Source organism: Rhinolophus sinicus, chromosome 18, assembly GCF_057876585.1.
Source record: "Rhinolophus sinicus isolate RSI-liver-muscle chromosome 18, RSI-T2T, whole genome shotgun sequence".
In the NCBI taxonomy this organism is placed as follows: domain Eukaryota; kingdom Metazoa; phylum Chordata; class Mammalia; order Chiroptera; family Rhinolophidae; genus Rhinolophus; species Rhinolophus sinicus.
The window spans coordinates 74,115,877-74,130,502 of record NC_142518.1 but is presented as its reverse complement, the minus strand read 5'-3'; the positions used below and the strand labels follow the sequence as shown (position 1 = coordinate 74,130,502).

The 14,626-nt window shown below is 36.0% G+C and overlaps 1 protein-coding gene across 3 annotated transcripts in view; it reads right to left on the bottom strand.

Moving 5' to 3' along the window:
* COL4A5 (collagen type IV alpha 5 chain) overlaps window positions 1-14,626 on the bottom strand; it is a 307,204-nt gene that overhangs the window by 26,201 nt on the left and 266,377 nt on the right. For all 3 annotated transcript variants that reach the window (XM_074323263.2, XM_074323259.2, XM_074323260.2), the window contains 5 exons: window positions 8,533-8,666; window positions 5,759-5,831; window positions 5,552-5,623; window positions 4,616-4,744; window positions 3,683-3,781 (listed from right to left, as the gene is read on the bottom strand). In XM_074323263.2, the coding sequence (XP_074179364.1) occupies window positions 3,683-3,781; window positions 4,616-4,744; window positions 5,552-5,623; window positions 5,759-5,831; window positions 8,533-8,666 (507 nt within the window). The remainder of the gene's footprint in view (window positions 1-3,682; window positions 3,782-4,615; window positions 4,745-5,551; window positions 5,624-5,758; window positions 5,832-8,532; window positions 8,667-14,626) is intronic.

Here is a 14,626-nt window from a genome sequence, read left to right as displayed (position 1 = left end):
AGAGTCGAACAGGCAACCTTGTGATTGAGAGCCCATGCTCCAACCAACTGAGCCATCTGGCCACCTGGGAGCTGAGTGGCAGCTCGTTTACTTCATTCTAGTTGTGGAGGGCGCAGCTCGCTGGCCCATGTGGAAATTGAACCCGCAGCCCCCTAGAGCTCACGCTCTAACCAACTGAGCCACCCGTCTGCCCTGATTAGTTAATAGTCAATATTTATAGAGTGTCTATAAAAGCGATGTGAGATATCACTGATGTGGAGATAAATAAAATATGGTCCCTGCCCTCAAAGAGGTATATATACCGGGGGTGCAAAAAAAATGTGTACACATTTTAAGAGATTTTACCTTTATCTTAAGAGATTTTATCTTACTTTATTGGCACCCTCTGTGTGTGTGTGTGTGTGTGTGTGTGTGTGTATGTATATATCCCAATTCCTGGGATTGGTTGATGACATTAGGCACTAAACAAATATGGGGTGAATGGAATATTAGATGGGAAGAAGTGAGATTTATTTGGAGAGTTTCAATGTTATCTAGTCTCTTGCTGTACTAAAGGAGTCCAAACTCCATGACAAAATTTCAGCCTGCAGTTTTGTTCATCAAGAAAGGAATTGTGTGGTTATCATCAATCTGCCAATTTAAGTGGTGAAAAACATTTTCCTTCGAATCTGTCAGGGAATTATTCTCAGCATAATTTTTTGTTTAGAGAATAGGTAGGGCAGTCTACAGAAGTCTTTTAATATTTTTTAAATTAAAGTTTATTGGGGTGACAAAGGTTAGTAAAGTTACACAGGTTTCAAGTGTATAATTCTGTAATATATTATCTATATATCATGTTGTGTGTTCACCACCCAGAGTCAATTCTCCATCACCATATACTTGATCCCCTTTACCCTCATCTACCACCCCCCTCCCCTCTTACCCTCTGGTAACCACTAAACTATTATCTGTGTCTATGAGTTTCTCTTTCTTCATTTGTTTGTTTTGTTCTTTTGTTGTTTTCAGTTTTTTTAAAAAAATTTAAGTTTATTGGGGTGACCACTGTTAGTAAAGCTACATAGATTTCAGGTGTACAATTCTGTAATACATCATCTATATATCACATTGTGTGTTCACCACCCAGACTCAGTTCTCTTTCCATCACCATATATTGGATCCCCTTTACCCTAATCTACCACCCTCCTCCCGCCAAATTCTCTGGTAACCACTAAACTATTGTCTGTGTCTGTGAGTTTTTATTTGTTCATTTGTGTGTCATGTTCTTCTTCATTTTAATTAAAGTTTATTGGGGTGACAACTGTTAGTAAAGTTACATAGATTTCAGGTGTACAATTCTGTATTACATCATCTATAAATCCCATTGTGTGTTCACCACCCAGAGTCAGTTCTCCTTCCATCACCATATATCTGATCCCCCTTACCCTCATCTACCACCCGCCTCCCCCCTTACCCTCTGGCAACCACTAAACTATTGTCTGTGTCTACGAGTTTTTGTTTCTCATTTGTTTCTCTTGTTCTTTTGTTGTTTTTGGTTTATATACCACATATCAGTGAAATCATATGGTTCTCGACTTTTTCTGTCTGACTTATTTTGCTCAGCATAATAATGTCAAGATCCATTCATGTTGTTGTAAATGGCACTATTTCATCTTTTCTAATGGCAGAATAGTATTCCATTGTGTATATATACAACAACTGAATGGTAGAAGATTTTTGCAAACAATGCCTCTGATAAGGGGCTAATATCCAAAACATACGAGGAACTCATGCAACTCAACAAGAAAACAAACAAACCACCCAATTAAAAAATGGGCAGAGGACCTGAAGAGACATTTCTCCAAAGAGGACATACAAATGGGCAACAGACATGAAAAAATGCTCAACATCACTAATCATCAGAGAAATGCAAATAAAAACCACAATGAGATATCACCTCACCCCAGTCAGAATGGCTATCATCAACAAGACAAATAATAACAAGTGTTGGAGAGGCTGTGGAGAAAAAGTAACCCTCATACACTGTTGGTGGGAATGCAGATTGATGCAGCTGCTATGGAAGGCAGTGTGGAGGTTCCTCAAAAAATTACGAATAGAATTACCATATGACCCACCAATCCCTCTCCCGGGTATCTACCCCAAAAACCTGAAAACATTTATCCGTAAAGATATATGTACTCTGATGTTCACTGCAGCTTTATTTACGGTGGCCAACACATGGAAACAACCAACGTGCCCTTTTATAGATGATTGGATAAAGAAGCCTTTTGAAAGTATCTATTTTCAATCTACCACTGGTTCCCTTTCTGCATTTAGCCTCTTGATTTGAGGACATTTTAAAATTCTCTTTTTATACAGGCCTTTGGCCATTGTGTGTATAGATTTTCATTTTGGAAAAACTTCACAGCAATGCTCATATGTGATGAAGATGACATTAACTTACTTTTTCCCTAGAAATACAGTTAATGAAATGACATGGTGTTGGTTCTAGGAAGGACATAGGTTTCATCACTGTGCCTTGTTGCTACTGATATTTTTAGTCAGTACAAACTCTTTATGTTTATATTATTTAGAATTATATTTATATTATCTAGAGTTGCTAACATATTAAAAATCTATTGAGTTTATAATATTTTACTTCTATTATAGCTATCTTACTTTAGTGTATTTTTATTGCAAATTGTTTCAAATTCCTTTTGTAAGTAGGTTTTGTACAGTTTGGAAACTAGTAGATACCAATACAATATTATCAGAAGCACCTATTAATGAGTGACCTCAAAAACCTGCATATCGGGCCGGCCTGGTGGCTCAGGCGGTTGGAGCTCTGTGCTCCTAACTCCGAAGGTTGCTGGTTCGGTTCCCACATGGGCCAGTGGGCTCTCAACCACAAGGTTGCCAGTTCGACTCCCTGACTCTCGCAAGGGATGGTGGGCTCTGCCCCCTGCGACTAAGATTGAACATGGCACCTTGAGTTGAGCTGCCGCTGAGCTCTCGGATGGCTCAGTTGGTTGGAGAGCGTCCTCTCAACCACAAGGTTGCTGGTTCCACTCCTGCAAGGGTGGTGGGCTGCGCCCCCAGCAACTAGCAACGGCAACTGGACCTGGAGCTGAGCTGTGCCCTACACAACTACGATTGAAAGGACAACAACTTGACTTGGAATAAATCCTGGAAGTACACACTGTTCCCCAATAAAGTCCTGTTACCCTTCCCCAATAAAAAATCTTTTAAAACACCCTGTATATTAATTTGTCATCTCAATATACGAAGGTACTATGAGTTTCAAAGCTCTGTGGAGATCACTTCAACTTTGCAATTATATTTTTTATGGGGGAAATTGTACTCTACTGTGGTATTTTCAAATGTGGAAGGATTCACAATAGTTTCAAGATGGTCACAGGATACATATTGAAAATTATCAGAACACGTAAATACAATGAATACCTGGAAATTCCCCATTTTGAGGAAGAGTTGGGTTTTCCAGTGCTCTAAACACATATATAAAACCATCCTTTCTATGCTTCTCTTATACTGGCACAACTCCTTGTATCTGTTGCCCAGCAATAGATTCACCAGCTAGCTGTCCTCTCTCAAGAGGAGGCTCTCACAGCTCCAAATGGAGGTCATATGTCCAGATGTCTCCCAGACTTAAAGATTAGTATCACAAGCAGTGTTTTACTTGTCTCACCTGGCTGGCCTGGGAGACCTGGGTCTCCTTTGCGCCCTACTGCACCATCAAAGCCAGGGAGTCCATTGCGTCCAGGATCTCCTGGAGGGCCAATTGGACCTACAGGAAAAAATAAATAAGGTTTCTAAATGGATGTAGAATAATTCAACATCCAGACAGATTTATGAAATTTAAGGTCCTTGAGTGTCACATAATTCATAATCTGGTTTTTGTCTTTAATCCAGATAAATAAAGCAATAGCTAAAACCCAGGAAAAAAGAAGCAAACAAGGATTTAGTATCATTTTTAAACAATCCATTTGCCTCTGTGGAGTTTCCCATACTATGACAGTCAGTTGTGTTCTCTTTGCCTTTAGAACAAGATAGGAGTGCAAAGCCCAACTTTTGTTATATATGCTATCATAACTAAGGCTGTTACTGCCCGGTACATTTTATTTATGGAAAGATTGTCACTCAGTCACTTAAGAGAGAAAGACTGAAATTATTTTCCAGCTTTTTAAAATAAGCAAAGTTGGCTGTAAGCATAGAGTCAAATGGCCAACTAGAAAGGATTTAGTTTAAAAATCATGAGGCCTCACAGTGGAGAATTGATGGCTCAAGAAATCAGCCTTGTATCCTTCTGGTTAGTTGGGATAGAGGAGGTACCAGATCTTAAATGCAAATTAATTTCATTACAGTGTTTTTAACAATATTAACCTAATCACTCAAATTAGAATACCCAAAGGAGCTAGATGAAATTGGACTGGGCCTAAAAGAAATTAGGGCATGAGAAATTAAAATTAAATACAAAAAGAGGAAATCAGACCTGTGGTGGTCTGGTATTCAACAAGTTGCTGAGACTCCTATTGTCAGAGACAAATTCTGACAAGTTAAAGAAGAATTAAGGAAATGTTCTCAAATAAATAAGGCTTAAAAAGATGATCTGCAAAGGTACCTGGTAATCCTGGAGGTCCTGGTAGTCCTGGCTGACCTTTAAATCCTGGCTGGCCTGGGACCCCTGGAGGACCAGCATCTCCTTTGATTATAATACTCTGTCCTGAAGGACCAGGTAATCCAGGGGGACCTAAGAGGCAAAACACAAAAATTTGAAGGTAGGGAAGAGAAAGGTCAGAAGGAATGGATGCCAAAGAACCTAAAGTCAGAATAAGAACTGGTGTGAGAGAAACAAGTTACATGTACTAGAATGTTGCCATGTTTGGGGAAACTATCATTATCTCACCCAGAAGACTGAAAAATATTTTTTCTTCAGGTCAATGAAAATATTAGGCATATTGTCACTATTTTCAAGCCTTGAAGCATGGCTCAGTTACTAGAAAGTACAATTCATTTCAAATCTGTGAACACTGGTGTCAGGGGAAGACAATTCTATTTACTGAGAAGTCCATTCTGATTCTAGCATCATTTGTAGTTCTTGTTTGTTGTGTTTGTCGAGGGACCCACTAGAGCAATAAGGGAATTTAGCAGATGCTCTATTTCAGTTTATAGGAAAACTGTAGAAGTCTCTCAGCAAAAAAACCCAAAAAACAAAACTATTTTCATATTAAAAATATACAACCATACTTAATGTGACTTGCTCTTGTGATCTATTCAACTGAACATGGGAAAGTTAGTATAATAGCCAATAAAAATCTAAGTGAGCCATTTTTGTTGGTCCTGCATCTATCTTAAACATAAAAGGTCTGCTCTCAATATTTTTTAAATAAAATAGAGAGCTTGAGAGGTTAGTAAATAGAGAAAGAGTTTTGTTTATTTCTCCTCAGTTGTTGGGGACTAAGACTCTGAAAGTTTGGTTGAAGGGAGGACTGCAAACTTTCAAATTCTTCAGTGCATTTAAGTATCATGTATAACTAGCTACAGGAATAAGTCTTACCTGGGGGGCCAATAGGGCCTGGATGCCCCTCAGGGCCAGTTGAACCAGGTACTCCACTGGGTCCTTTCATGCCTGCAATGAAGGTACATACAAGTGCACAGCAAAGCAACAGGACAACAGCCTTTACCCAGCCAAATCAGAAAATGGGTATCTTGTCCCAAATGTATTTACTATAAAGGGGTAACCTCAAAATATCCCTTCAAATACCTGGAAATCCTGGGACACCAGGGAGACCAGGATCTCCTTTCATTCCATTGAGACCTGGCCGGCCAGGATTACCCTGAAAAAATAAAATCATTCATTTTAGAAAAAATGGGGGGTGGCAGGGGAGAGTGAGGGAATAGGTGGTATTGCATAGTGATTTACAGCACTAGCTCTAGAGTCAAACTTCCAGGATTCAAATTCAAATTTTACCTCTTAATAGCTTGTGTGACCTTGAGCTGATTATTTGATCTCTTTGATTTATAGCTTTCTCACATGTAAATAGAGAAAACAATAGTATCTACTTCATAGAACTGTTGTAAAGGTTAAATGAGATAGTTTATATTAAGTACTTAGAAAACTGACTGGCATGGGGTACGTACTTAATAAATGGTAGTTATTACTTTATTATCATTAGCAAAGACACTTCTTTTTTTAGTGTAGCCCTGAAGTGATAAGTGCTTGGGTTAGAATCACAAGTGCAAAAATGATAATGTCTGAAAGAATTAGCAAAAAAATATAGTAGGGCCTATTAATTAACTGGGTTTGAGGGCCAGGAAAACTATGGAAAGAAGAGTTGGAGATATCTCTAGAATGGACCTAAAGGAAGAATAACTGTGGGACAACAAAGCTCTAGTTAGTAGGAATGGAAAAGGGGCAAGCCTGGTACATCTTATTACTCAAAAATGTGAGAAAATGTTAAAAAAAAAAAAAAAGAGCGGCATGTCAGAAAGACATAGGATCCAGCTTGAAGGGGTTCCCAAATCTAGGACAATTTAAGCATCAAAATACATAATCAGAGTTTAAAAGATTATAAGTTATTAAAAAAAGATAATTTATGAGTCCATACTGATAATAAATGGACAATAAATTGAAGAGAATGGAGGCTCTTGTTTACTGGTATATGTAGAGGTAGTGCTAGAATTGGAAAATCATCATTTGCAACTATCCCAGTATTGACTGGTTTAGGCAAAAATCATAAATATATATTAAATCTAAGGGGGCATTTTCATGAGGAGCAGTATATCTGCATGATCTTAATGTCCCTTCCTGTAGTTTTGCTTATCAGTTACGAGGGGGAAAACTAACCATACAGTGGAGAAACCCCATAACAACTTGATGAGGTCATCAAAATGAAGATCACCAACGAGGGGCAGATAAACATCGTGGGCCTCCATATCAGAGAAGGACACATCACTCATATAGTATTCCAGCTAGGGATGCAAATCCTGAAGAAATAGTACACAAAAGAAGGAATATTCTGTTTTTTTTTTAAATGGGAGAGGGCTACATTTCTTCAAAAATGTCAAGATCAGGAAAGAAAAAAATAGGTTTAGAAACTGTCAGATTAAGCAATAGTAAAGACATATGATAGTTAAATGCAATTTATGATTTGATCTGGATCCTATATTGGAGGGGGAAAATGCTATAAAGGGCATTATGAGGTCAGGTGACACAATTTGAATATGTAAAGTAGAAATAAAAGTATTATATTGATGCTCAATTTCCTGAAGTTGATAACTATACTGTGGTTATATAAAAGAATAGCTTTAATCTTAGGAAAATTTATGCACTGTAGTATTTAGTGGTAAACGGGCATGATAGATACAACTTATTCTCAAATGTTTCATCAGAAAAAAATATATATAAATCTATAATTACACACACACACACACGCGCACACACACACACACACACACACACACACACAACATACAGAGAGCAAATGGGGCAAAACGTTAATAATTGGTTCATCTAAGTAAATGATACATGGGAGGTTTTTCACCATTCTTGAAATTTTTCTATAAACTTAATGTTATTTCCAAATAAAAAACTAAAAAATGTACAAATGTAAGAACTATTAATAAATTGCACAAAAGAAAATGAATAGAACTTGATAACAGATTGATAAAATATTGGCATCAGGCAGTCCTGAATCAGGCATAGTTACATGTCAACTGGAAATACGTGGAAAATGAATGAGATAGGGAGTGACAGTAGAGAATGGATAAAGAGAAGACTAAATTTTAAGTCTAGGTGTCTAGAAAAATAGTGATGACATGAGAAAAACCTGTTAGTTGTTGGAAAGCTTTAAGGGTTGTTTCTTTAGATTTTTTTTCTGCTATATAAAGCAGCCCCAGATTTCAAAGATTGAGCCCGAACTGTGTTGGCTGCCAAATCTAACAATCCTCCTGAATTAATGGAGGAAGCTTTGAGGATCCATAAAACTAATGACTTTCTGGGTCACTCAAACCAAGGTGGAACTCACATGAATATAGGTGCAGGAATGTGCTATTATTCTCTTTTTACTGGTGAAGACAGAAACCCAAAGTGTCTATTTGCCTTCCCCATAGACACAAAGCAGAAGTGTGCAGTGGTGCTGAAAGTTGACCCTAATTCAATCTAACTTCAAAGTCTGAAATATCCATACGCACCATAATTACTTCTCTATGAGTGCACTCCTCCACACGCAATGCTCTGATATATGTCTCCTTTTATAAATTTGTTTTCACTGAAATGAAGGTTTTGCAAATCTAAATACTATACATACCAAAAACTCCAGGTAAATTATCTTTTGAGGAACTCTTTAACAAAAGGTAGCAAAGTCCCTTCAGTTGGAAGAAGATAGGAAACTTGTCTTTTTCTTTGTAATTCACCAGTGAACCATGCACAGAGCCTTGACCAGTAAATGTTCATTAAAATAATGCACCATAGAATACTCATTTTGATTGTGAACACCCACATCCCTTTCCCATCAAATATCTACTCCCACATCCTACCTGGAGTCCTGGTGGTCCTTGATCTCCTTTTAAACCAGGCAAACCAGGTTGCCCAGGTTGACCTGGGTTTCCTCTCTCTCCTTTAATACCTCCATTCCCAGGGAGACCCCGGGGACCTTCTGGACCTGGTAGACCTTGATAATGCACAACAAATGACCACATGTTAGTATAGCATAAAAGTAGAATAAAAGTCAGGCTTTTAAAATATCAGTGACCTAAATTCTATTAGTTTGCAGAATAAAATCCAGAGTATATTGAAACACATAGACCTATGCTGACTCTCTAATGTAAACTGGGCTTTTTTGTTGTTGTTATTAACACTAGTTTCCAGATACTTCCAGTTTGTGTGTTATTATATATTAAATACAATAAGTATGTATCTAAAGAAAGGACTCAGAACATAATAAAGATTGCTTTTGTAATACTTAAGTGTTTGATTTAAGTCAAAGGAAAAAGACACCATAGAGCAATGTTCTCAAATTGGAAAATGTATTAGAATCCCCCGGCGGGCTTGCTAAAACACATTCTTGGGCTCATCCCCAGAGTTTCAGATTCATTAAGGCTGGGGATGGGCACAAGAATTTGCATTCTAGTAAATGCCTTGTAGATAAACAAGTGCCCTGTGGATAAAGCTGCTGGTTTTGGATCACACTTTAAGAATCACTGCTATAGGGCAATCAGGGATCCAAACCATTTGTCTTAATGTGATTAAAATCAAATTGATTACTTGGAAGTAGTTACTTTTATTGAGCTTTTATTACTATGCAATGAAGATAGTTACTTAAGCAAACTGTTTAATTTCATTTTAGTGACATGCTTAATACATGGGAATATTTTAAAATGTGAGAAATTCATTGATTCAATATAGCACTTTTGAATTTATTTTAACAATGTTTTCAGAGTCTTTACATTTTAAATATTTCTGAAGAAAAGTAAAGAATTCTGCATATATCTTGTGAATAAATAATTTAAAATGGAATTTTGCTAAGCTCTTTTCCTTATACTATGTTTTAACTTTTCTTTCTAAATATAGATATCACATCCATCAAGCAACCAAGATCTTATCAATGGTCACATCTTTTGTCACTAGGTGGGAAATAGCTGTCAACTTGCTTGCAGAGTGCTCAGCAGTGGCTGAGGCTGAGACTAAGTACTTCTGCCTTAAGAAAATAATTATAAAGCCCTAAATAATGAACAGTCAATAGTTAGCCCTTATACCTTTTCTCTCCTCTAATAATCTTAGTTTTTCATTGGTTTCAACAAAAAAAGGAAGATACGTAATTTAAAAAATCCATTTTAAATTATTTTTGAAGGAAATATCATAGGCATGTGAATTTAAAATACTGAATCCATGCTTACATATAGACGAAGGGTTATCTATTTTATTGAGGTAAAATTGGTATATACCGTGTTTCCCCGAAAATAAAACCTAGCCAGACAATGAGCTCTAATGTGTCTTTTGTAAAAAAATTAATATAAGACCATGTCTTATTTTACTATAATATAAGACTGGGTCTTATATTAATTTTTGCTCTAAGAATCACATTAGAGCTGATTGTCCGTCTATGTGAAACACACGAATATTATATAAGTTTCAGGTGTACACCACTGTAATTCGATACCTGTATATATTACAAAGTGATCATCACCAAAAGTCTAGTTGCCATCCTTCACAAAGAGTCATCTTTTTGGGTGGCTGGATGGCTCAGTTGGTTAGAGTGTGAGCTCTGAATAACAGGGTTGCTGGTTCAATTCCCACATGGGCCAGTAAGCTGAGCCCTCCACAACTAGACTGATGACAATGAGCTACTGCTGAGCTTCCAGAGGGGTGGGTGGATGGCTCAGTTGGTTAAAGTGTGAGTTCTCAACAACATGTTTGCCAGTTCAATTCCCGCATGGGATGGTGGGCTGTGTCCCCTACAACTAAAGATTGAAAACAACTACTGGACTTGGAGCTGAGCTGTGCCCTCCACAGCTAGATTGAAGGATGACTTAGAGCTGATGGGCCCTAGAGAAACACACTGTGCCCCAATATTCCCCAATAAAAAAAACAGAGTCATCTTTTTTATCTGAAATAAAATTCGGGTTTTAGTTCTCTTTCCAATTCTCTTAAGACCAGAATCAATGGCTACATGTTAACAAGGAAGCATGGCATACAGATTAACAATGCGATACTGGAGCTAGAACGCTGGGTGGTTGGAATCCCATCTCCATTAATCATTTGCTGCTTGACTTTAGCAAGTTTATTAAAGTCTTTGGCCTCAATTTTCTCTTTTTAAAATGGAAATTCTTACTTTAAACTAGGAACAACTTACTTTTTTAGGTTGTTCCCAGGATTAAAGAAGTAATATGTATAAATTACTTGACACAGTGCCTGGCACAGATTAAGAATTGTGTAAGAGGTTTTTAAAAATTATTGCTATTATGGCTCTAATTATATCTTTAAAATATGAACCTTTTTTAAATCTTTCAACTATTTCTATGTTATTTCATAATATAACACTATATGGCACATGAGAAAGAGGAAGCAGGTCTACAACAATAAAACAATCGTTTTATCTTTAAACAATTTAAGTCATATAGTCACCCTAGCCCAGCAACCAGACAGACACACTCAGAAATTCGCTTCCCAATCATAAAGAAAGGGATGGAGTAGTTTATATTTAAACAAACAAACAAAAAACAACCGCTGATTTAAAACCCCCTAGATGGTATTTTCTAAGCAAAATTGCTATTTTCATCTGTAATGTATAATTTGGACTAGAAATCAGGTAGCTAATCAGTTTATTAAAAGAAAAATAAACTATCTGTGAATCAGTCTAATAATGACAAGGAATATTTTATGTTCCTCTTCCCCAGTCTGAAAAGTAATCAGAACATTGTTATCATTTAAAAAAAAAAAAAATGCTAGCCATGTTACGGACATTGCTCTTTTTGCAATTAAAACGAAGTATTGGGAAGTTTATATGCTATTCATTCAGACCTGCTGTTCTAGAATCCCTCAAATTTAAATAATGATTTGATAATGACATAAGGAACATATAAGTTTTATTTTTAACAGTATTCAACAGTTATCTTCTATTATGGTAAATAGCCATGAAAACAGATCAGAGCAATTTCAGGCAGCAAAAATTCAAGAAAATAAAATCAATGTGCAGAGATTACAAATGGGCCGGATGCCTACCTAAATATCTTAATGCAGTCTTAAAGATAATATAAGTGTATTTCTATTTAAAATTCAACAGGTTTTTATATATGGTTTACCTATTGTAAATAATTCAAATTACAAAGACCGAATGTCATTTCAAACTTGATTATAAACAAGTCACATTACCTTCACCAAAATGATAAATTACCAGAGCAGGTAGTATCATGTTTCCCTGAAGATAAGACCTAGCCGGACCATCAGCTCTAAGGCGTCTTTTGGAGCAAAAATTAATATAAGACCCAGTCTTATTTTACTATAATATAAGACCGGGTCTTTATAATGTAATGTAATGTAATGTAATGTAATGTAATGTAATGTAATGTAATGTAAAATATCGGGTCTCATATGACATAAGACCCGGTATTCTATTAATTTTTGCTCCAAAAGACGCCTGTGAGCTATGGTCCAGCTAGGTCTTATTTTTGGGGAAACAGGGTATTTGAGAAAAACAGCACTCTTCAATGACTTCTGAATTACAGCAAAAAAGGTGCATTTTTCCTATCATACATACAAAGCATTAACAAAAAGAAAAAAGAAAAAAAGAAAACAGAGAACTGACCAGTGAAGAGTCTAACCTTGAAAACCTGGGAAGATCAGAGTTCACCAAAGCCAAAAGATCGATGTTAGCAGTATCAGACATCACACAGTACAAAATAAGATTACGAGTTAGAAGTGGTTCACATTGTAGCACAAGTTAAACAATAATCCTCTTTGCCAGCATATTTTATTCCTATAGTATATTCAGTATGCAAACAGAACCATATAGGAGTATAGAGAGCCAAACATTTTCAAATAGAGCTTATTCTAGGAAACAAGCTGCTAGTTTTCACTAATACAAAAAACTGGAAAATTCTACTCAAGACATCATGTTAACACCGCTACTGTGGCTTTACAAAAGTTAGCATCTCAAAACACTAAAATTGGCAAGCTAGTACTATTTCACTGATAGCCTTTCATTCCTTTCAGAACAAAGTGTAATTTTGGATAAATATTTATCTTGGCCTCTGCCATCCTTTAGTAAAAACACGAGGTGCAAATTTCTTGATATGTTCAGACTGCTCCAAGGATAATTAATTAAAAGGCCCCATTAGACAAAAATACAAAGATCATAGGTGACTAAATAGAGAAACTAAAGCACAAGTATACAATGGCCATTACCAACTATACTTCTGTTTGTCTTCTTTGAAAATCATTCTATATAGCCACATTCTGATTTTTCTCATTATTCACCAAGAGGCTTTCTTCTGTGCATTACTACTTGAAATAGTTACTCAAAAAGAAAAAGCCAATTTATATTTGTTTACCATTGAACTGGAAAGTAGTCGAATTTTCCAAAGATGTGAAGACCAGCAGTGAAGTGGTGCTTTTAAATATTTTGGCATGCAATATCCCACCCCAAACAACAGAAAATATCACATTTACTTTATTATTATTCAATGCACATATTAAATCAGGCTATCAACTATTAAAAGAAGGATCATTAAATAAAAAGATAAAAAACCTAAAATAGGACTCTTGGTTAATGTTAATTGACTATAAACACAATTTCCTTTTCTTACAAATCTTGCTATGGTTTATAAACACTGAGGTTAGCAGAGAGAATAAATTGTGCTAAAGCACTGAATCCTGGGAATTAGAAGACCTAGGATCCATTTTTGGCTCTACTACTTATATCTATGGGATTTGGGGGAATTCAGTCTCTCTGAGATTCTTTTCTCACTCACGAAATGGGAATAGTGGTGTCTGCCCTAACCTCCCTTGCAGAGTTGTTTTAAAGATCAAATTCAATTTTTAAAATATTGACCTGATATCTGCCATGTGCAAGCTGCTACAGGGAACACAAAAATTTGCCAGACCCAAACTCTGCCCTCTAGGGGCTTATGATAAATGTTTATTATATAATATAAATGTGGAATGTCATATAAACATAAAACATTACCATTATTGCCTAGTATAAAACTTTTAAAACATTTTATAATTTGAAATTTAGAAAGCTGAAAATTGGCTTCTGTTTATTTAAATGGTTTCTACACTACATACAGCAAACTGACTCAAGACAACACTGTAAGCAGAGCCTGGCCACACGAATTAAATAAATTAAAATTGCTACCTAAGATAATTCAGAGTTTGAGTAAAGACATTTTATACATGTGTTTGATGTAGAAGAACCAATAACAAGAACTCGTAGAAAAATATGTCACTGAAATATATTTTGGTCTGAGTATGTAACAAGGAAAACTTTGAATCATATCATAGCAAAACTTCTAAGACTTTAATAGCTAAAAGGTAACATTTTAATGAGTTATATGCCAAGTCAATTTTGTACATGAGGCTCTCAATCTATTACTTCTCAAAATGACCTAACAAAGTTTAACTGAAAAACAAAATAAAAAACCCAAAATCTTGTACATAAGTGGTAATAAGTAAAGATAAACTGATGAATTGATTGGTAAATTTTAAATCCAGCTTTCACTTAAGGTTGCAGTATTCAACTGTTGCAAAGAGAACACTGTAGATACCAGGTTACAACATGTAATTTAGAGTACATCTGGTAAATAAGAAGTTGTCAAATTGGTTTTAAAGTAATGAGGGTACTTTCTTTTTTCTTCTTTGAAAATAGTCTAGTGCCTCAGAAGAAAACAATCTTCTAGTTGATAGTGAAGTCTGGAAGTGATCAAGGCAGCAGACTTCTATGTTAAGTCAGATGGGAGGATTCAAAATTGCTTCAAAGTATAACCTAGTCTTCTCTTTATCTTAGCGACAGTTATATAGCATGCACTTGTCTTAATCTTTCTGATGACATCCATTTAGAAAAAACAAGAAGCAGTTAGTAGGGGTTGATGGGGATCTTGAGGTAACACAAAACAAGAAAGTGGAAGCAGAGCC